Source organism: Tamandua tetradactyla, chromosome 12, assembly GCF_023851605.1.
Source record: "Tamandua tetradactyla isolate mTamTet1 chromosome 12, mTamTet1.pri, whole genome shotgun sequence".
Lineage (NCBI taxonomy): Eukaryota > Metazoa > Chordata > Mammalia > Pilosa > Myrmecophagidae > Tamandua > Tamandua tetradactyla.
Genome location: NC_135338.1, coordinates 71,482,701 through 71,507,330, shown reverse-complemented (window position 1 = coordinate 71,507,330; position 24,630 = coordinate 71,482,701). Strand labels below are relative to the sequence as shown.

Here is a 24,630-nt window from a genome sequence, read left to right as displayed (position 1 = left end):
TTCGTCCTTCGAAATTGTAGAATCCATATGATCAATTACAAAAAGCATAATTTGATTTTACTTCCAATATAAATCAGTGGTGAACACTTAACAATAATTCATGAATTGATAAGACATTTAATTTTATGGTTGTAAATTAGTGCCAAGCTTAGTTTAGTTTAATTAAATATTCTGGAGCTAAGGCATTTACTGTGAAGATTCACAAGGATTCCTTTAATATGAGTTTTTCATTATTAATGAGAAATAGTGAATCTAAAGACACTTGACCTTTAGTCAAACCCTTTGTATTTTGAATGACATCTAAATGAGATCAAGCAGAAAACTAATACTAAACAAAATCTGGAATAAGAAATTATAAGTAGGAAGCTATGTGACTTTAAATTCTGTATCTACTCAGTATAGTTAAGATAACTATATTTGTTTTACATTTAATAAGGATTCTGTTAAGTTATGTGAATTGCTTTATACAATGCTGGCAATATAAACATTTTCTACTGTATAATTGATAAAAATTTTTATGAGCCTAAAATCAGAATACAGCCTCATAAGAAATGTATTAGTTTTCTCAAAGTTACTTTATAAATTAATGCATTCCAAATAAAATCCCATCAAGGTTTTTGTTTGAGTTGGATAAAATAATTTTTAAATTAGGAAGAATAAATGCTTTGCTCCAGAACAACTAAGAAAAATACAAAACACAACCCCAAGCCCCCATAACTGTGAGAGCAAGGGACATGGGGTGTTGCCTTCTCATATATTTGAACGTAGCGTGAAGTCACTGTAATAGAATCAATATGTGACTTGTAGAGAATTAAGTCAGTGGAACAGACAAAAGAATCCAGAACTTGATCCTCATATATATGAGGAGTAATATAAATTTTGTTCTCCATTTATTTAAGTAAACTTTATATTTGAAGTATATATGCATACAGTAACATGACAATCATAAGTGTTCAGTTTGATTAGTTTTCACTAAGTGAACATGCCTATCTAACCAGTACCCAAGTGAACAAATCAAACGTTGCAGGCATCCAGAAGTCCTCGTAATGCTAGACAGCAAACACTACCCCTTTTTTTTCCTCCCCAAAATAACTGCTATCATCCTTCTAACATCGTAGATTAGTTTTTCTGGTTTTGGAGCTCTAAGTTCTTTCTCTCAACATTCTATTTGGGAGATTTATTCATGTAGTTACAGAAAATCATAGTTCATTCCTTGATTTATGTTTTACTGTCTTGTGAATATACTGCATTTTAACTAACTATTCTACAGTTGATGGGTATTTAGATAGTTCTGAGTTTGGGGTTTTTGCAAATACTTCTGCCATGGTTTTGGTTAATATATAAATATAAATGCAAATAAATATATACATTTCTGTCTGTATATATGTAAGCACTGAAACACTGGTTCATAAGATAATACTTATGTGTAGCTCTAGTAAATGTTTGTAAAAAGTTGTTCCAACTGCTCATACTTATCAGTAATGCAAGAGTTTCCAGTTGTGCTATATCCTTTCTAATATGCAATATTATTTGTGTTTTTCAGTTTAGACATTCCAATGAGTATGTGGTGGTAACATATTGTAGGGTTTTTAAAAGCTTTGTAATTAAGTCTAATATACATAAAGAAAGTGCTTATACTCTACATATAAGTTAAATAAAATTTAAAAATTGAATACTCTTGTATCCAGCACAACTCAAGTAAAGGAACATTACTAGTGTCTGATGATACCTCCTTGTTTTCTTCAACATGCCATTCTTCACCCCAAGCGTAACCACTATTAGAAAATTGGCAATCTGTGTCTTTTGATAGGATTTTTTTCCATGTATACTTAATGTAATTACTAAGGTGATTAGTTTACATTTACTATGTTGTAACTTATTTTCTCTTTGTTCAGTATGTTCTTAGTTTCTTCGTTCTTTTTTCTCTCCATTATCTGTGATTAATCAAATATTTCTTAACATTCCATTTTATCATCTCTTGGTTTTCTAGGAATATCTTTTTTTCTATTATATTTTTAGTGATTTCTTTGGAGATTAGATTATTCATTCTTAACACCTTACAGTCCAAATTGGATTAGTATTCTATACCATCACAAACAATGTAAGGATATTACAACTGTATTATTCCATCCACCATCTTCTTTCCTTTGTGTGATTGTACATATGTTGTTCAATATTACATATGTAATAAACCTCAATGCTTTATTATTATTGCTACTTTACTTAATCAATAGTTTTAAAATGTTTAATCTTTTATATTTTCCATTTCCTGTGCTTTTCATTTGTTTCAGTAGTTCTACTTCCTTCTTCTGCTAGAAGAACCTCCTTTAGTATTTCTTGTAATAAATCTGCTAGTGATGAATTCTTTCAGCTTTGTTTATCTCATAATGTCTTCTTTTTGCCTTTGGTTTTTGTTGTTGTTGTTGTTTTACATAGGCAGGCACTGGGAACCAAACCCTGACCTCCGGCATGGCAGGCAAGAACCCTGTGTGCTGAGCCATAGTGGCCCACCCTTTGCCTTTGGTTTTGAAGGATCTTTTCCTTGGGGATCAAATTCTAGGATTGAAAGTTTTTCTCTCTCAGCACTTTAAAGATACTGTGTCATTATCTTCTGTTTTCCATGATTTCTGTGGCAAAACCACCCATATTTCTTAGTATTGTTTCCCTGAAGATAATGCTTCCTTTTTTTTTCTTTATATTTAAAATTTTTTTCTTTATTTTTTGTTTCCATCAGTTTGCCTATAATATGCATGTATTTGGAACATTGCTGTCACTTTTACCTACTTTTTAAATTAAGAAATTAGTTTTCCTTAGACTTTCTGCTTTTATGGATATACATTAACTAATAAAAACAACTTAAAAGTATATAATCATTATTTCTATTCTCGCTCCACTAACCATTGTGTATGCTCATATAATATGGACATATAGGATCTCTCAAACTGTCATATTTTACAGGTGAAATTTTATTTGAATATTATTTTAATTCATTGATTAAAAATTAGAAATTGAAAGAGTTGTCATTATTGCTTTTAATGACTTGAAACACTTTCTAAAACTCACTAGACCCTTTATTTTCAGATGAAGAGTATGAGTCATAGAGAAGTCTTTATAATAACTTTAAGTCTACTTTGTAATGTAGCTGTATAACTATTTTATAGCTTTATAGGTACTTGGTGGTACTGCTAGATTAGGAATAAGATCACACAACTTCCATTAGTCTTAGGTTAAATTGCTTTTGATAGTCCCATGCATTTAACGATTTTAATTTATTGATTGAACACTGTTTTATTGCATGTCATTTTATGTTTATTTGTAGGAATTAATCTGGGATTGAATAATGATAAAATGTATTTTTTTCAGTTTTTTTTGTCCTGTTAAATTACAATATAAAGCATAAATACCATTTCATTATAAAAATGTCAAAACTACAGAACTAAACAGTAAATCATGGATCTTAACCTGTCCTTGATCTCAGTACTCTCACTTCTTTCTGCAGAGGTAGTCTCTATCAATAGTTGATTATACAACTATCTTCTTTCTTTTCATTGTTCATATACATATACATGTATGTCTTTATTATTTAAATAAGATCATATTCTACTCCTTATTCTGTTACATCTTTCACTCAGTAATAATGCTGGGTTAGTGCATATAGGTTTTCTTCATTATTTTTTAATAGCTACATAGAATACCATACTATAAATGTATGAAAATTAATACCATGATCCTGTTGATGGGCATTTAGGTCATTTCTAAATCTCTTCTGTTGCTGTATTCATGAACATCCTTGTATACATATGTTTATTTGTGTATTTCTATAGGAGATGTTCTGAGATATGAAATTTCTCAGTGTCAAAGGATGAGTACATTTTAAATTTCAATAGATACAAATTTCCATCGAAAATGGCTTCATTAGTTGATCCAGTCATATATGAGGATGCCTGTTTTCTAACATTGTTCCCAACACTGATATTATCTTTCAAAAATTTCTTTCAATCTGATGTACAAAGACCTCCTCCTTATTAACTTGCATATATCTCTGGTTCTTAGATTATTAGTGTAGCTTAAATTTTATTTATTCAATGGCTTTTTATATTTTTTCTGCAAATCATTGTCCTGTTCATAGGTTTTGACTACTTTATGCCAGATTGTTTGTCTTATTGAATCATAGAGGTTCTTAATACATTTTGCCTATTAATTCTTTGTCTCATGTAAGTTACAAGTATCATTTAAGCATTTCATTTATCTATTAACTTTATCATATCTTTTCTCATATAGGAAGTTTTCATTTTTATGTAAACAAATTTGTCAGTATGTTGCTTTGTGGTGTCGACTTTTTGTTTCTTGTTAGGAAAGCCTTCACCTCAACCTTATCAAAATATTTTCCTATGTTTTTTCTAATACTTTTATAGAATTTATAGAACCTTTACATATTCAGTTCATCAGGAATTAATTTGTGTTTGTAAAGTTATCTAAATATATGGCTTTTTTTCTTCCAAATGGATAACTATGTGTCTTATTTATTAAACAGGCCATCTTTTGACCACTGTTTTTGCAATGCCATGTTTGCCATATATATTCAATTCCAAAATTTATGTGAACTGTTTCTGGGCTTTATATTCTGTTTGTCTTTTCTTATGGCTATACCACAGAACTTCAATTACTATAGTTTTGTGACTTATTTTTTTGGTGGGGCAGTGCGTGGTCTAGGCATCGAATCCGCATGGAAGGTGAGCATTTTCCACTGAACCACCCATGCACCCATCAATTGCTATAGTTTTTATATAGTATATGTTCATATGTGTAATACCTTTGTATTTACTCTTTGCTCTTCTCCAGGATATCCTCATGATTCACTCCTTTAATTCATTCAGATCTCTGTACAGGTATCACCTCCAGGAAGAAGCCTCCCTGACTATTATGTTTAAAGGATAGGTAGTATTTTAAATATAATAGTCAGGAAGCCTTCTTTCTGGCTACCTATCCTTTCCTTGCTCCTCTGTCCTTGTCTGTCTTCACCTCATTCATCTCTATCTGATATCAAATTTTATATCTGTTAATTGTCCGTCTCTGACACATCTCTGAACATAAGCCCCATGAGGGCATGTTTATGATTAAACATTTATATTGAGCAATGGAGTTTGGTAGGACCACTACCCAGTCATTCAGTGTTCCTCTTTAAAAGTGTGTGACATTTTTACATTCATAGAACCTTAAGGATCACTTTAAATTCCTTTATATTTCATCATTCTATCATTTGGGAAGAGTTGATGTCTTTTAAAAATCTAGTCTTTCTGCTTGGAAATGTAGTGTATCTCTCCATTAATTTAAGTCTTCTTTTATGAACTTCAATAAAGTTTCATAGTTTTTCTCATATAAGTCCTGCATATTGATTGAATGCTAAAATTTAGAATCGTTTTTTTTTTCCCATTCTGATTCCAGGCATACCTCAGAGATATTGCAGGTTTTGTTCCAGAGCTCTACAATAAAGCGAGTCACAATAAAATGAATTTTTTCGCTTCTCACTGCATGTAAAAGTTTTGTTTACCCTATTATATTGTAGTCTGTTACGTGTGTAATAGCATTATGTCTAGAAAAAAGAATGTGCATACCTAATTAAAATGTGACACAGAGACACAGAGTGAGCACATGCTGTTGGATAAATGGCATCAAGAGATTTGCTTGATACAGGGTTTCCCACAACCCTTTGGGCACTGATGATAGCATTTAGTCTCACCCTTTGTTTACAAGTTTTTAGAAAATTTAATGTGGAAACAATCTACGTTTTAAAAGTCTTTCTATAGTAGGGGTTGGCAGAAAATGGCCTGTTTGTAAATAAGGTTGTATTGGAGCACAAACATGCCCATTTCTTTATGTCTGTGTCAGCTTTGATGCCACATTGACAGAGTTGTGTATTTGCTAAACAGACTGTGTGGTCTCTAAGCCTAAAACATTTACTATTGTGCATGAAATGTTTGCTTACACTTGCTCTAAAAGCATTTTTTCATTTAAAAATAATGTCTTGATTAAAATTTTGTGAAATTTTTAATCTAGCTAGGGTGAATTACACAAATATTTAATGAACTTCTGTGCACTATGGTTGTGGTTCCAAACTGTGTGCCATGGCACCTGAAGGTGCCACAGTGAATGCACAGCTGTGCTGTGAAACTTTCTTTTTCAAGGAAACAAACTGATACTTGAACTGAGCAAATTATTAATTTACCATTTCAACATTAGGTCATGCTATATTCCTTTGTATAATATATCTTGCAAATTGAGTTTTTAACACAGGGGTGATAAAAAGCATATACTGTGTCCAAATTAATACGAAATAGGAAATGAGGGTGGCAGTGTCCAGTCTGATCCCAGTGTTTGAGAAGTTGTGCAGTACACACATTCCATTAGTAAGTGATTATGGTCAGGTGTGAATGGTATAAAAAGTATTATTTCTTTGAAGTTGCATGTATTATTTCTTCAGGTGGCTACTAAGATGTTACAACATGAATACTTCTTAAGTTGCTTGGACCTAACTATTTAGTAAACAGATATATTATGTATTTCTTTTGACTTAGGGTTACCATGAAAAAAATTGAAACACTCTTAGGCACTTTGAGCTGAGTGTTAATTAGACACTAAAGATGACAAGCTCAGAATCTCAGTTCCTGCCCTCAGCTTATTTACAATCTAGTGCAGAGGCAGATAAACAGTCAAATTATAATGCAAAATGATAGTATAGGTAAATAGATAGTAGGTAGGTAGATAGGTGGGTGGGTGGGAGGGAGGCAGGGAGGGAGGGAGGGAGGTAAAGAGCAGAGTCCCCTAAGTCTATCAGAAATACAAATTCCAAAGAAGGAGATACTTGATTTGAGACCTGAAGAGTGGCAAAGAAGAATTATGTATCCTTGGACAGTGTTCTAGAGAGAAGTAAAGGCATATAGGTGCTGAGAGAATGTAGCACCTATGTAGATCTGACAGCATTCACTATGACTGCATGTAGATATATGTAGGGGGGAATGGTGGAAGACAAGGATGTCTGGTAGGCAAAGGCTAGGTGATGAAAGGCATTTTACTTCATAAAAAGAGTTAGATTTTTGTTTTGGACATAATAGAAACCCCTTAAAGAGTTTAACACAGTTAAATGGTATTTTCCTATTAAAACGATTACATGGGAGCAGCCTGGAGGATGCATTATGGAGGGAGAAGTGGGCATTGAGATTAGAGGTAGGGAGATTAGTCAGGGTAAGAGATTCTGGAAGTCTATTGCTAGCTTCAACTTCTATTTTGCTTTTGTAAGAGTAGAGTAAATATTAATAAGATAGTGAAGCTTAGCATAGGTGAATAAATTAGTTTGTATCCAGGCCCGTTTAGAGCAGGAGTTAGTAACACTTTTCCTTTAAAGGGCTGGTAGTAAATATTGTAGACTTTTTGGGCCTTACCATCTTTGTTGCAATTGCTCAGCTCTATCGCTATGGTATGAAAGCAGACATGGACAGAACACACGGATCATGACAGTGCTCCCATAAAAACTTACAAAAACAGATGACAGGGCAGTGCGACGGTGGCTCAGTGGTTGAGTTCTCACCTGCCATGCCAGAGACCTGAATTCGATTCCTGGTACCTGCACATGTTAAAAAAAAAAAAAAATGCAGCTGACAGATTGAAATTGGCCTGTGGGTTGTAGTTTTTAGAGCATTGAATAAATTTAGCAAATAATTTGTAAGACGGTTGAAAGTTACATCTTAGAAACTATAGAATAAGAATAATTGAAAGGCAAGACGAACTAATCTTTTTTATCAGAGAAACAAAGTATATAAATTCCACAAATGATAATAGTAAACTTAATGTTGATTATGAAAGAAATCTAAATTGGAGTTTGAAAACGTGGTTTGTGCATACTTAAGGAATTGATCACTAGGAGGCAGCATCAGTTCACTAAAAACAATTCATGCCAGATAAAATTAATTTTCTATTTTAGATATGATAAATAGACTCTCTCAGAGGAGTGCTATAACAGTATTTTGGTATTTAAAAGCAAAACATTTTAAAAAGTCTTTAATGGTATTGTTTTGAATAATTTGTATGATAGGACATGGTTAAATGGATTTGTGATCAAAGTATAACTATAGAATATTAATTAATGGATTAATTAATTTCTCTTCAGCCTGAAGAGAAATTTATACTGGCATGCTATTATGTTCTTTCCTCTGGCTTACTCCATTACATATTTTTTTAATGACTAAAGGAGAATATTTATGATATTCTAATTGAGTGTGTGAATGGCAGAAACTAGAGATAAGTTGTAATATTTTGGTTGATCGAATCAGATCCAAAAATAGCTCAACAGTCTAAAAAAGAGGTCGGCAAACTACAATCCTAGGTTCCAGATCTGTCCTGTGACTTGTTTTTATACAGCCCCCAAGCAAAAAATGATTTTTATATTTTTAAAACTTTGTGAAATAAGAAAAACAAAGAAGAATATGTGACAGAGACATATGTACCCACAAAACCTAATATATTTTCTGTTTGGCCCTTTGCAGAAGACCTTTACTCACCCCTAGTCTGGAATAATGAACAGAATTTAACAAGATGAAAAGAGATGAATTGAAAGTTTTGGAATTTACTCCAGAAGAACGAATAAACAAACAATTCTCAGTACAAGTGTAGATTTAGAAGGTCATGAGATTTAGAAGCATGTGTGAAAAAGACTTACACTGCTATTGATAAATTTGAGTCAATTATAAGTAAGATGTGATTCTTAGAAGTTAATGTAAGAAAAGTTTAAGACTATATTCATGTATAGAAACAGAAAGTCCAGAAAAATGAATAGAGTAGTCTTCATTGTTTTCTTCAGTTGTTAAATTACACCTGAACTATTAATTTGAGGGGAGTATTGAACTGGAGCATTTTTAGAGAACCTGGCATGATTAGCTGACAAAGGGAAAAACACAAGGAAGAAATAATGTGATATAATCTACCACCATCCCACAAAAGAGAGAACATAGACATTTTGAGGAACTAGAACAAGGATCATTATATAGAAAATTCTGGGAGGCAGAATTTTACTCCTTTTTATTTATATGGTAGCATTTTGCAAATGCAGGCACTGTTCTTGCAGTTCTGAACAACAGACACGTTATTTAAAGTTTTCACCTCAAATCCACTTATATGTTGACTCAGTATGAACTCGTTTACGATTTACTATCCAGAAAATATAATAGCCTATTTCAGGAGGAGGTGGATTTCCCATTGTGGTTAATATTAACACTCACCAGTATTTTCTGGTTCTCCTCCTGTTTTTGGAAGATGGTTTTTCCATTCCCCCTTGAAGGTTGGGTGTGGTCATATAACTTGCTTTGGCCAATGAAATGTGAGTAGAAGTAATTATTTCCAGGCATAAGCAGTTAAAGTCAAGTCTGATTCTCCATACTTCTCTCCCTTTGTGTGAGTCATTGTAGAAGCATATACTGAATTGAAGTACCATCAGATCAAAGCTCCCTGAAAGGCTTAGCCCACTATTTGAACAGTTGTCCTGTTCTGCAGTGCTTTTGCATGATCAAGAAATGAACTTTTCTTATGTTAAGCCACTGTGAGTTTTGAAATTATTATGAACACATAACCAAGATGTCCTGACTTTTTTTCCCTGATATTTAATAGCTAGTATCCCTCAGCCAGTAAGAATCAGGTGATATAGCTCCTAAACTTGACCCTGACATTTACCAAAATCCTTGAAAAATAAGTTTTCTCTTTAATAGTTGTTTGAATGAAAAATATTGAATATTTCTTATAGAGAAATATTCTATGATTTGAAAGACTTGTTTAATATTTAATTTATTCAAGGAAAACAGGGTCAATTTATGACTGTTCTTAAGTATAGGGTTAAAACCTTCATTGCTGATTTAAAAAAATCCACATAATAAATTGCTGCTTATAATAGGACTAATATTATTTATTTTGGAGCAAAACTTTTTCTCACATAATCTATGCATTGTTTTAGAGCCTAAAAATCTGCTAACAGTATAATCTGCATTATCAAATACCTATTAAATCACTATACTGCTTAGTTAACTTGACATCATTTTTATATTGGAGCCTCATGGCAAATTGAAGTAAAGCGAAAGTGAGTATTTTTTGTCCGAGATAGAGCCATTTATTTTGCCAATAAAGGATTTGCCTTTTATCCCAGAAATTGGACTATTATCATGAATTTTATAGTTTTTTTCCTTCATATCAACAGGATTATAGCTTATCTTTATAATTAGAGGATTATTTTTGTTTCTAAGTTTAGTTACTCTATAATTATTTGGACTGAAATATAACCATCAGATGTATAAATTCCTTAAAACACTCAATATTTGAATTGATTTGGCATAAATCCGTTTTTCCAAGGTCTAGGTTTCCTCCTAAAGCTCTATTACCTTTAATAGAAGCTCAACTTTTTTGAAAAAATCTGATTAAATCATCTCTTAAGTATGTGTAGTACGTGATCCATACAGTTTCCAGTACAGTTGGAAATTGGCTCCTTGCATAACCAATCTGTTTCTAGTTCACTTTTTATGAATGTGTCAACAACTGAGTATAAATATATTTTGTTCTTTAAAATATTTGTTCTGAAGCAGGTTATACTCGGTAGCTACTAAATCAGTACTTACTGAAAAAATGAATTTAATATAATAATTAAACCAGCTATTTTGTGAAGCTAGGAATAAAGATTATGAAACATTTTTTAGTTCATTTCTCCTCATTACCTCTATCCATCTTTAAAAATTAAAAATAACTATTTTCCATATTGTAAAAGCATTCAGATTTACCAGAAATCATATTTAATTTCCATTGCCTTTCAAATAATTAAATTACATGGCAGATTACTAGTGAATTCTGACCTCTCCATTTTCATCTCCCTAAAATCAGTTAAGTAAATTTAAATATATCTTTATTAAAAATACAGAAATTATATTTATCACAAGATGTAGCTTCTTGTCTTGATCCTGCTGACACTAGCTTTGTGACTTCATTTAAGTAATTAAACTTCTCAGATCATTAGTTTGTAAATTTAGAAAAGTTTTTAGAGGCTTTCTATGGATTGCATTACTAGCTTCCTTTTAACTCACTCATAGTTTATATTTGTGCTTTATTTTATGTCCTTAGTCTAGATTTTTTCTTTGTTTTCAGGAACCCACCCTCTAGAATGCATTCCTCTTTGGCCTTCTTAATTTTTCTAATATAACGTATATTATTGGTCAGGATAGGCCATATTTAGCTTAGTAACAACTTCTCTAATCTCAATGAATTAAAGGAACAGAGTTTTTTTCATGTTCATGTTTCTGTCTGTCCATCACGTATGCTCTGAGAACTTTGTCTTGTCCTCATTCCTGCACCCAGGCCTCCAGATCATCCACTGTCTGGAGCTTTGCAGATGCTGTAACAGGTGTGTGTGTGTGCAAGGTGTGTATATGTCTGGGGGGAGTGTGGGGAGAGAGAAGGGGAGGGAGAGAATAGCTGTATCATACATTTCTTTGAATGCATCCACCTAGAATGGAACGCGTATCACTTTTGTTTATATGAAACTGAACAAAGCAGGTCACATAGCCACACATAACTTCAAGGGGGCATAAAATGCAGTTTCACCATGTGCTTGGATGTAGAAAGATACAGGAATATTTAATAAACAGTTTTTAGTATTATCTATCATGTTTTAAATCAATTATTGGCTTCTGGTAGGAATGTAAATTAATACTACAATTATGAACAGTAATTTGCAAATATATCAAAAGCCCTTGAAATGGGCCTACTATTTTGATATAGCAGTGCCAGATTTAGGAAATTACTGAACAGAGCTACAAAGATGTCTATTTGTGAATTCATTTTTGAAATATATTGTTTATTGAGTATCTGTTCTGTGCCAGGAGCTGACATGGTCTGTACCTTCATGGAGCTTACCTTATAGGGACAGGAATTGGGGGGAGGAGAGAATAATGCCAGAGATAATTAAATAAAACAGATTAACTGCTATGGTGGAGAAGTATAGGGTGCTCTGAAAGCCTATAGGACACTTTCTCCTGACCTATTTTGCAGTTGATTGGTTCTTTTCAGCTGTGTACAATCTGCTACTGGTCCCCTCTGTTGAATTTTTAATGTTTGTTTATTTACTTTTTCACTTTTAAAAGATATCTTTTTCAAATCTACGAAGTTACTTTTTATTATTTCCTATTTCTTAAGAGATTTTCAAGCTTGTCATTTACGAATAAGTTTTCTTATTGCGGCATCAATTTGAGTGCCTAAAAATTTTTTTGTAATGAAAATTAATAATTACATGGTTATAATGTACTCTCTGAAAATTTGACAATATTCAAGAAAAAAAACCAATCCAGGTTATGCATACAGATCGCAACTTTTAGAAATTTGATTATAGTAAGTATTGTAGGGGGTATATACAGATTATGACTTTTTAATCAGAATGTTGGGGTTATGACTGTTTTTTTTTTAATTTCTAAACTATCTTTAACATTATTTTGTAGAATTTAAGTAATGGGACTGACCAAATTAACTTAAAAACAAAATAATAGTAATGATATTAATGGAGAATAATTAAGTAATATCAATAGTTTTAAATGCTTTCATCCTTGTTTTATCATTTAAAAAATGAGTTCTGATTTGTAACCATAAGCAAAACCAAGACTATTAGAAGTATCACTGTTCATCCTTTTCATCTTCATTATAGAAAGTTTAAATCTTTCCATGTGGAACTATGGTACATAGTATACAAAGAAAAATGTTACTCCCCTTTTTCTTCTTTATCTTCTCTTTCTTTTTTCTTTCTTGTATTAACTAGACTAATTTTATCTCCAGAGCTGGGGATAGAATTAGGAAAGTACCTTTTTTTAGAATTAGGAAGAAAGAGGAAAAAAATAAGGAATAAGCTTTTTCTTTTAGAGTGTATTTTCTTTTGGTAAGTAGTATTCTTCTCAAGAAGAAAAACAGATTTCGAGGACCAAAGATATTTAGCATAAAAAAATGGTTAAACATTTCACAGTACTTAAAAAAAAATTTCTTTTAGGAAGAAGAAAGGCGTATGGCATCTGTTGTAGCCAAAAAAGAGGAAGAAAAGAAGCGGGAAAGTCATAAACAGTCTTTGCTTAAGGTATTTCCTCTGATTTCCATATGCATGCATGTGTACTCAATTCACATACACTGAAGCTAACTAATCTACTAGAAACATGGTTCCCAAACTTTAAAATCTTTACTCTTAAAATTTTATTTTATGAATAAACTTCCCTAAATGTTTCTATAAATATATATATCTATAAATACATCTGTACTTCTAAAATAAAATATGTACATTATAAAACATAAACAAAGGCTAGAGAATTTAAAAGGAAGAGATAAAAATAAAGGTAAGTAGAAGTTATAATATTTTTATCATACCAGTGCATCGTCTTGGGTATCCACATAGTATGAGCACTTTATTTTGGAAACCACTGTAAGAGACTGGTATCTTTACTGATATATTTTTGTGGACTCTGCTATATGGATTTTTAAAAGCAGTAGTTTTTTGTTTTTTTTTTTAATTTAAAAGCTTTCTCTATTAGCTTCTCTGACATGGAGGTGGTAAAGATTTTCAGGAATTTAAGAATTTGAAATTTGTGTTTAAATGGCTTTAAATGACTTAGCCTGTCAAGCATTGCTTTCCTTAAAGAAAATCTTTTCAAGTATTTTGTATTAGCATCACAAAGTATAATAAAGAAATAAAGCTTAAAGTGTATAGCTCTTCTTGTGCCTCATAATATGTTCTGAAATAAAGTTATCATCACCTTGATTACCATTTCTCATTCTTGTGTTATATAGGTGCTTTTCTTTTTAATATTAAAATGGCATCCAGAATTTTCTTTTTAAATGACTAATAGGGTTAGAAAATTATAAATTAGAGGTATGCATTACACAGTATATGCATTTGTCAAAACTGATTAAACAGTACACTTAAAAGCTGCGCTTATTGCTCTATGTTAATCCTGAATTAAAAAAAAAAAACAACAGCCAAAACATGGTCCCATGCTCTCTCAGTTCATGTCTACTTCTTCAAAAGTAATTAGAACTATTGTTCAATGTGCTACAGTTCCCTCACCTGCTCTTATCTCTTAACTTCCTTAATTCTCCACAACTTTTATTTGTTTTCCCCCCAATCCCATTAATTAGCTGTGCTCGAGCCCTCTCCTATCTTACCTTTTTATTGATTCAGCCAATAGGATTTTAATCTTTCCCATACTGTAATATCCCTAGGAACTGGCCCAAAGTACCACTGTTTATGGAAATACAGCTATAGGCAGTATTTTAAAAATTCATAGGAACAAATTTACCATTACCAGATAATGCTATTGGCAAACTTAGCTGAAATGTTCATTTAGAAAGAGAAATACTCCCTTTCAAAAAGCTGCTGTTGCCAGATGTATACATGAGTGAATGAATGAATGAATAAAAAATGCCAAAATAAAGTTCCCTTACCTATGGAACACTCTTATATGGGCCCTGGGAGTGGAAAGGAAGAATGGAACAAAGACTCTCCAGTAATGATTTAGCTCTAGGCTTCTAGTTTAGGTGGAGCCTGCTATAGCACCAAATTACACTTGATTTTACCTCTCAACTGAAAAATTCCTATTATATGCTTGTTACCATCAGCATTTTTAGAACTATGCCATTAAATTTTTAGCACACTTTAAAAAAATGTTTAGAAACTTTTTATGAAAACTTTGAAAAAATAGCTAACACTTTTCTTAAAATCACTAAAAAGAACTCTTTAATTATGAGAATCGTTTATTTTTAACAAGAGCAAAGAACATGGAGTATCAGGAAATCTGGTTCTATCCATAACTCATAGTCAGAGTCATGATGTTACTGAACCCTGTGGTGTTTATTGGGAAATGTTTCAAGAGGCTCCACATAATGATCTTTAAGAAAATGGGAGGGGGTAGTTACAGAACGACCAGAAAAGCACATAGATATATCTTCTGCCTTGTTTCTTTTCTATCTTTATATTTTCCTTAAAACCTTGGAAATGATAGATATCAGAGATATTGGTGAGATTTTACCTGGGCTATTAAGAATGGACTTAAGTAGCAAAAGCTGAAATTTGGCATCTTCTAAAATAGTTGTTACTTTAACACAGATTTGACAATTTATTGTCAGCTAGCTATTAGAAACACGATTGTAGCTGATGTGCCGAATACATCCATGAGTGTGATGATAACATTTTCTTCGCGAACCCTCCTTCTGCCTTGTGCAATCTCTCACCTTTAACTTCTTTTTTTCTTAGTCCGCAGATGCCTAGAGCCCTTATGTAGCCCTTGGCTAGCCAGTGACCCCCCACCTGATCCCAAGCTACACTTCTGTCTTAAAATGTCTCTTCTCTTATCCTAATCTAGTTAAAATACACATTCTCTTATTCAACCTGTTATTAATCTGATTTTAGTAACCCAAGTAAAGGAAACTTAACTTTGAAGCAGGTATAGGAAAGTGTTTGCATTTTCGAAGAATATCTTGTTATTATAATTCTGTTAACTTGCTCAGTCATAAAAGTTATTGGTCTTTTTTCCTAAGCACTGCTATATTTACCTCATTAAGATCATTTTTCTGCCAACCTAGTCTTGCAGAAAGCCAAATGTATGGAGGCAGTATTATAGCTTCCTTCATTGACTCACTGTCTCTGTCTCTCTCAAAGTGGTTCTTGGTACTGAGTAAATATAAGGGCATTGCTTAGAATAGGAATTGAATTGGCCTAGTCAATTGCAATAATTGAAATAGAATTCCCTAAGCTAAGATGCCTTATTCTGTAGATTTAGAAAAAGTGTTTTTACAGTAGCGTAGCAGATTCCAACTTGCTTTAGATAAGGAAAACATACAAAAAATGTCAAAAAGTCTCAGAAGTATATATATAATGTGTAACCCACTTAACTATATAAATTTGAAATACCATACAGTAAAAATAAACTCATACTAAAATCATTTTCAACACAGAAAATAGCACTTTAGATATGTTTATTTTAATTAGCAAGGTACATCACTTTTCATTCCTATCAGATGCCATGCCTACATACTAAAACTTTAGATGGCCAAACATAGACAAAGAAGTGAAACTAAAAATATGTTTTCTATATGTAGGATGAGCAGATAATCTTCCCTAATAACCTTCATTGGCTCCTCATAAGCAAGTGAAGAGGAGTCAGTGTCATACCCAACTGATTTTTCAATCCAGTATTGTACTCTTAGTAAAGAGGAAAGAAAGTTTTGATTTCGGCACCTCTGTCTAATTGACATCCCATCTAAAAATGTTGACAAATAGGATTTGTTTTTGCCATATATAAATTGAATAGAAACAGTTCAACTTATTATGTACGATTTCTTACAGTAGCCTAGATTTGCTTTTCTTAACAGAGTTTTCCTGTTAGAGAATTGTACTCCAGTACTCTGAGTTAGTGGTTCTCAACGTGATGTCTGTGGACTAGCAGCATCCACAATCCCTAGAACTTGTTAGAAATTCAAATTCTTGACCGCTACCCCAAACATACTGAATCATAAAGGAAATGAGGCTCAGCAATCTCTGTTTTAACAAGCCCTTCAGGTGATTTGAGGTACCCTAAGGCAACCACTGCATATAATGAATTAACTTCTCTTCTGTTCATCTAAAATGGTACTAGTTATCTAGATCTATTTCAGCATAGCACAATTTGTTTTAGTAGTCTGGATATAATTAGTAATTTTCTGACATTACAATTTCTGCTATGAAGTTTGACACATTGATCAATCCCTTCTTGTCCCTGCAAAAATTTTCCACCACATTAGTCCTATTTATTGGGTAGGATAATTGAATTATTATTAGTTTTTTCTTGAAATTTTTAAACCCAGAGTGATATAGATTTCTGTCAAATTAAAATTTTATGTAGCAACTTTTCATATTTCCAGTGGATTTTTTTTAAAAATAAAATTGAGTTCTTTAGGAGAAATTGTTGTTTATATATCCTTTTTTTTCCTTTTAGGATGTTAGATCATTATTGAAGTGTTTGAATGCACAGGATAAAGGCCTCTTGCACTTTGTTTTAGGATGCGTATTTTGTAGCTGCTTTTAGAAATAGCTCATTTTTAACGTATAATGAGAAAGTACAAACAATATATTCTTTGCATACTCTCATATACAGAAATTTCATTATGTAATTCTTGTCACAATTAACTTTTTCATAGGAGAAGAAACGGTTAACAATTAACAACGTAGCTCGAAAGTGGGATTTGCAACAACATCGTGTATCCAATTTCGTTACAAATCAAGATAGAAAAGATTCTGACTCCCCTTCTCAGGAGCCCTGTCAAATAGATGGAAGCACCATCTCTGCATTTCCAGAGGAAGCAGGGTATGCAATGGTATTCTTTCAAGATAGTAGTGTCTTTAGAGAGTTGGATTTAGAACGAGGATGGGAAATCATTTCAGATATCATTATTTAAAATAGTTTTCTTCTAAGGAATTGAATCTGTTTTATAAAAAACTTTATAAAATTAGAAGTTTAAGACGTGAAGATGGGGGCCATGCCTGATCAAAGTGGTGGAATGAGTAGCTTGAAGGTTCCATCCACCCAAAGAAGCTTTAAACAACCAGCGAGAACTGGCAGAATCATCGTTCTCAAAGATTCAGAAAACATTTAAAGGATTGTAGCAACAGGGCAAGCACCAAATCAAGAAAAAGGCTAATTAAAGCAGCAAGATCTTGGGGTTCCCTGGTTGGCCCCTCCCTTAACCCTTCACTGGCTTGGTGTGGAGCTGACCCACATTCCCAGTGTGGTTCCCTGGTCTTGGTTTAGAGGGAGAAGAGTTATCTTCATTCTCCTGAAAGTATGTATATCAGACCCTGTTTCTCTGGTAGCATCCTACAAAACTAAATCAGGTAACCTGTCAAAGGCCTGCCATCCCTGCATGAAGATAATAGCTCACAGAGCTTTCCTACAGAATGCTATGGAAGATTAGTCAAGTTATGGCTGCCTGGGGCAAGGGATTGCTTGCTATATAATATACAGTGCAATTCCTGGGACATGAAAAAACACTTTTCTAGGGAGGAGGGGACATTTGCATGTGGGAATTCCTAAGGTCTCAAGTCTATACTGAGACAAAACATATACACAGAAAGGATCAGGGAAGCCCATTATGGTTTGGCTTATGGCTGTTCTCTTAACTCATTGTACGGATAAGCTTTAAAGAAGAGCGCTTGCATAGGTCCATGTGCAAAGACTGGGAAAAGTTTCTTCTCCCCACCATTTCAAGGGTGGGGGTGGGAAGCAGGTAAGCATTTTCCTGGTGTACAAGGAAAGCTCTATCATAATATTTGTTGGCTACAAATTTCAAGGACAGATGCTTCAGAGTCTAAATTCCAGTGATAAAACATTAAAATATCAAAATATTCAGGTTTCAACAAACAATTTTAAAACAAACAAAGAAACAGGAAATGATAGTCCAGTCAAAAGAGAAGATTAAAGTATTAGAAGCCAGCAATAAGGACCAGACCTGAGATACAGTCTTTAAAAGACTAAGACTTTAAAGAAATGGCCCTATCTATCCTCAAGAAGCTTAAGGAAAATATGGGCAAAAAACAACAGGAAATCAGGAAAATGATAGATGAACATAATGAGGATATCAATAGAAATATGGAAATTATGAAACGGAACTAAATAGAGCTGAAGACCACAGTAAGAGAAATTTAAAATTCCCTAAAGGGGTTCAACAGCAGATTGGAGCTGGCAGAAAAATAAGTGAATTTGAAGTAAGACAAATCATCTAGCTGTAGGAGCAGATAGAAGAAAGAATGAAAAAAAAAGAACAGAGCCTGAGGAAACTGTGGGACATCATCAATATACTAATATACACACTGTTGGAGTCCTAGAAGAAGAAGCAAGAGAGAAAGCACCAAGAGAATAGCCAAAAAAAATAAATAACAACTGAAATCTTCCCAAATTTTACAAAAGACATGAATATACACATCCTAGATACTGAATTAACTCCAACCATTATAAACCCAAACAGACCCACACTGTGACATATAATAAACTACTTAATGCCAAAGAGAGAATCCAAAAAGCTGCAAGAGAAAAGCAAAATATCGCATATAAGGAAGCCTCAATAATATTTAATGTTTTTTCTCAGTGGGAACCATGGAAGCAAGAAGGCAGTGGGATGACATATTTGAAGTACTGAAACCAAAAAATTGCCAACCAAAAATTCTATGTTTGGCAAAACTCTTTCAAAAATGAGAGCGAGTTTAGACATTCCCAGATAAAGGCTGAGAGAGTTTGTCACCACAGACCAGTCCTACTAGAAATGCTAAGGAAAGTTTTGCAGGTTAAAGGTAAAGGACAATAGACAATAGACCAAATCAGCATGGAGGAACAAAGATCTTCTGTAAGGGTAAGGCCATGGGTAAATTATGTCAATTCAATTGTATTTTTAGTTTTTTTACTTCACTTTTTATTTCCCACAGGATCTAAAAGTCAAATGCATAAAATGTAATGATAAATCAGTGCTTAGGGACTCATAATATATAAACATGTAATTTGTGACAGGAACTACAAAAAGGTCAGAAAGTAAAGGGGTATAAGAATATAGGTTGTATATGCTATTGAAGTTAAGCTGTTATCTAAGCAAATGAGATTGTTATAAATTTAGAATGTTAAATTTAAGCCTCGTGGTATACTACAAAGAAAACAGACTATGCAAACTCTTAGAAACAGAAATTTAAGTTAAGGTTGTCAGGGTTGAGGTGCAGGGGGAATGGGGAGTTAATGCAGAATGGGTAGTGTAGGGTTTCTATTCGTGGAAATGGGCAAGTTTTGATAATGAACGGTGGTGAAGGTACCTCAACATTGTTAATGTGATTAATTCCATTGAATGGTGTGTTTCAGAGTGGTTGAGATGGGAAAGTTTATGTTCTATATAGGCTCCCATAATTTATTTAAAAAAAGAGGGAAAGAGGCCCACGCCCCCGCAGCAGCCAAGCCGTCCGCCCTCCTTCTCCCCTCTCTTCCCCCTCCTGCTCCGGCTGCTCTCCAACCACCACGGTGCCCTCTTCCCCCGCCTTCACCGTGCTCCTCCGCCACCAGCCTCGACAGCCTTGCCGCCCTCACCTTTCCTCCTCCAGAACAGCTACTGGGGGAGTGAAGATAACACAGAGCAGCTCCCGGAACCACGAGGGAGATCAAAGGGACAGCGTACCCCATCCTGGAACGGCTGACTATCTGGGAGAACCAGCTCCGGTGAGATCACCAAGGGGCACGGGCTTTCCTGGGTGGGACGGCAAGCGACCGGAGTCCCTCCCTTCCACCTTCCTGTGCCAGCTGGTAGAATTGGACAGGCGGTCCCCTTAGGCCGCGGCGGCTGGTGCCCCCACCACACGAGGCCCCCCGGAACAACTGAGATAGTTGGGTCGGAAATCCCCAGACTGCGGAGAACAGTGACCGGGGGATCCCTTCCAAACACGTGACTCCCCCGTCGGCTGGGAACAGTGTACTCTCCCGGGCTGCGACAGCTGGCGCCCTCCCGCCACGCTTGGTGCCCCGGGCCAACTGGCTAATTTGGCCGGACGCTCTCCTGTGCTGCGACGGCCGGCGACCCTCCCCGCGTTTGGAACCCCGGGCCGGCTGGCATTCTTCCAAGACGCTTCGGTTGCCGAACCTCCCCTACGGCGAGAGTTTTCCAGAGTTGAGGGACCCACAGCAACTTTCGCTGGTGGAACCCACAGACAGGCGTGTGCCACGAGCGCCACCTACTGGGCAGGATAGGAAGAACAGAACCCAGAGATTGCGCAGAAAAATCTTTCAACCTGTGGGGTCGAACACCCGGGGAAATCTGACTAAATGCCCAGACGCCAGCAGAAGATAACGGATCACGCTCAGAAAATTGAACATATGGCCCAGTCAAACGAAGAAACCAATAGTTCAAATGAGATACAGGAGCTGAAACAACTAATGCTGAATATACGAACAGAAATGGAAAACCTCTTCAAAAACCAAATTGATAAATTGAGGGAGGACATGAAGAAGACATGGGCTGAACATAAAGAAGAAATAGAAAAACTGAAAAAACAAATCACAGAACTTATGGAAGTGAAAGATAAAGTAGAAAAGATGGAAAAAACAATGGATACCTACAATGACAGATTTAAAGAAACAGAAGATAGAATTAGTGATTTGGAGGATGAAACATCTGAATTCCAAAAAGAAACAGAAACTATCCGGAAAAGAATGGAAAAATTTGAACAAGGTATCAGGGAACTCAAGGACAATGTGAACCGTACAAATATACGTGTAGTGGGTATCCCAGAAGGAGAAGAGAAGGGAAAAGGAGGAGAAAAACTAATGGAAGAAATTATCACTGAAAATTTCCCAACTCTTATGAAAGACCTAAAATTACAGATCCAAGAAGTGCAGCGCACCCCAAAGAGATTAGACACAAATAGGCGTTCCCCAAGACACTTACTAGTTAGAATGTCAGAGGTCAAAGAGAAAGAGAGGATCTTGAAGGCAGCGAGAGAAAAACAATCCGTCACATACAAGGGAAACCCAATAAGACTATGTGTAGATTTCTCAGCAGAAACCATGGAAGCTAGAAGACAGTGGGATGATATATTTAAGTTACTAAAAGAGAAAAACTGCCAGCCAAGACTCCTATATCCAGCAAAATTGTCCTTCAAAAATGAGGGAGAAATTAAAACATTCTCAGACAAAAAGTCACTAAGAGAATTTGTGACCAAGAGACCAGCTCTGCAAGAAATACTAAAGGAAGCACTAGAGTCAGATACAAAAAGACAGAAGAGAGAGACATGGAGAAAAGTGTACAAAGAAGGAAAGTCAGATATGATATATATAATACAAAAGGCAAAATGGTAGAGGAAAATATTATCCAAACAGTAATAACTCTAAATGTCAATGGACTGAATTCCCCAATTAAAAGACATAGACTGGCAGAATGGATTAAAAAACAGGATCCTTCTATATGCTGTCTACAGGAAACACATCTTAGACCCAAAGATAAATATAGGTTGAAAGTGAAAGGTTGGGAAAAGATATTTCATGCAAACAACAACCAGAAAAGAGCAGGAGTGGCTATACTAATATCCAACAAATTAGACTTCAAATGTAAAACAGTTAAAAGAGACAAAGAAGGACACTATATACTATTAAAAGGGACAATTAAGCAAGAAGACATAACAATCATAAATATTTACGCACCGAACCAGAATGCCCCAAAATACGTGAGGAATACACTGCAAACACTGAAGAGGGAAATAGACACATATACCATAATAGTTGGAGACTTCAATTCACCACTCTCATCAATGGACAGAACATCTACACAGAGGATCAATAAAGAAATAGAGAACCTGAATATTACTATAAATGAACTTGACTTAACAGACATTTATAGGACATTACATCCCACAACAGCAGGATACACCTTTTTTTCAAGTGCTCATGGATCATTCTCAAAGATAGACCATATGCTGGGTCACAAAGCAAGTCTTAACAAATTTAAAAATATTGAAATCATACACAACACTTTCTCGGATCATAAAGGAATGAAGTTGGAAATCAATAATAGGCGGAGGGCCAGAAAATTCATAAATACATGGAGGCTCAACAACACACTCTTAAACAACAAGTGGGTCAAAGAAGAAATTGCAAGAGAAATTAGTAAATACCTAGAGGCAAATGAAAATGAAGACACAACATATCAAAACTTATGGGACGCAGCAAAGGCAGTGCTAAGAGGGAAATTTATTGCCCTAAATGCCTTTATCAGAAAAGAAGAAAAGGCAAAAATGCAGGAATTAACTGTCCACTTGGAAGAACTGGAGAAAGAACAGCAAACTAATCCCAAAGCAAGCAAAAGGAAAGAAATAACAAAGATTAGAGCAGAAGTAAATGAAATTGAAAACATGAAAACAATAGAGAAAATCAATAAGACCAGAAGTTGGTTCTATGAGAAAATCAACAAGATTGATGGGCCCTTAGCAAGATTGACAAAAAGAAGAAGAGAGAGGATGCAAATAAATAAGATTAGAAATGAAAGAGGAGACATAACTACTGACCTCACAGAAATAAAGGAGGTAATAACAGGATACTATGAACAACTTTACGCTAATAAATACAACAATTTAGAAGAAATGGACAGGTTCCTGGAAAGACATGAACAACCAACTTTGACTCAAGAAGAAATAGACAACCTCAACAAACCAATCACAAGTAAAGAGATTGAATTAGTTATTCAAAAGCTCCCTTAAAAGAAAAGTCCAGGACCAGACGGCTTCACATGTGAATTCTATCAAACATTCCAGAAAGAATTAGTACCTACTCTCCTCAAACTCTTCAACATAATCGAAGTGGAGGGAAAACTACCTAATTCATTCTATGAAGCCAACATCACCCTCATACCAAAACCAGACAAAGATATTACAAAAAAAGAAAACTACAGACCAATCTCTCTAATGAATACAGATGCAAAAATCCTCAATAAAATTCTAGCAAATCGTATCCAACAACACATTAAAAGAATTATACATCATGACCAAGTAGGATTCATCCCAGGTATGCAAGGATGGTTCAACATAAGAAAATCAATTAATGTAATACACCATATCAACAAATCAAAGCAGAAAAATCACATGATCATCTCAATTGATGCAGAGAAGGCATTTGACAAGATTCAACATCCTTTCCTGCTGAAAACACTTCAAAAGATAGGAATACAAGGGAACTTCCTTAAAATGATAGAGGGAATATATGAAAAACCCACAGCTAATATCATCCTCAATGGGGAAAAATTGAAAACTTTCCCCGTAAGATCAGGAACAAGACAAGGATGTCCACTATCACCACTATTATTCAACATTGTGTTGGAAGTTCTAGCCAGAGCAATTAGGCAAGAAAAAGAAATACAAGGCATCAAAATTGGAAAGGAAGAAGTAAAACTATCACTGTTTGCAGATGATATGATACTATATGTAGAAAACCCAGAAAAATCCACAACAAAATTACTAGAGCTAATAAATGAGTACAGCAAAGTAGCAGGCTACAAGATCAACATTCAAAAATCTATAGCTTTTCTATACACTAGTAATGAACAAGCTGAGGCGGAAATCAAGAAACGAATCCCATTTACAATCGCAACTAAAAGAATAAAATACCTAGGAATAAATTTAACCAAAGAGACAAAAAACCTATATAAAGAAAACTACAAAAAACTGTTAAAAGAAATCACAGAAGACCTAAATAGATGGAAGGGCATACCGTGTTCATGGATTGGAAGACTAAATATAGTTAAGATGTCAATCCTACCTAAATTGATTTACAGATTCAATGCAATACCAATCAAAATCCCAACAACTTATTTTTCAGAAATAGAAAAACCAATAAGCAAATTTATCTGGAAGGGCAGGGTGCCCTGAATTGCTAAAAACATCTTGAGGAAAAAAAACGAAGCTGGAGGTCTCGCGCTGCCTGACTTTAAGGCATATTATGAAGCCACAGTGGTCAAAACAGCATGGTATTGGCATAAAGATAGATATATCGACCAATGGAATCGAATAGAGTGCTCAGATATAGACCC

The 24,630-nt window shown here is 34.3% G+C and overlaps 1 protein-coding gene across 10 annotated transcripts in view; it reads left to right on the top strand.

Moving 5' to 3' along the window:
* Positions 1–24,630, top strand: part of LRRC49 (leucine rich repeat containing 49) — a 232,375-nt gene that overhangs the window by 149,097 nt on the left and 58,648 nt on the right. For all 10 annotated transcript variants that reach the window (XM_077123900.1, XM_077123902.1, XM_077123899.1 and 7 more), the window contains 2 exons: positions 13,058–13,141; positions 17,230–17,396. In XM_077123900.1, coding sequence (XP_076980015.1) covers positions 13,058–13,141; positions 17,230–17,396 — 251 coding nt within the window. The remainder of the gene's footprint in view (positions 1–13,057; positions 13,142–17,229; positions 17,397–24,630) is intronic.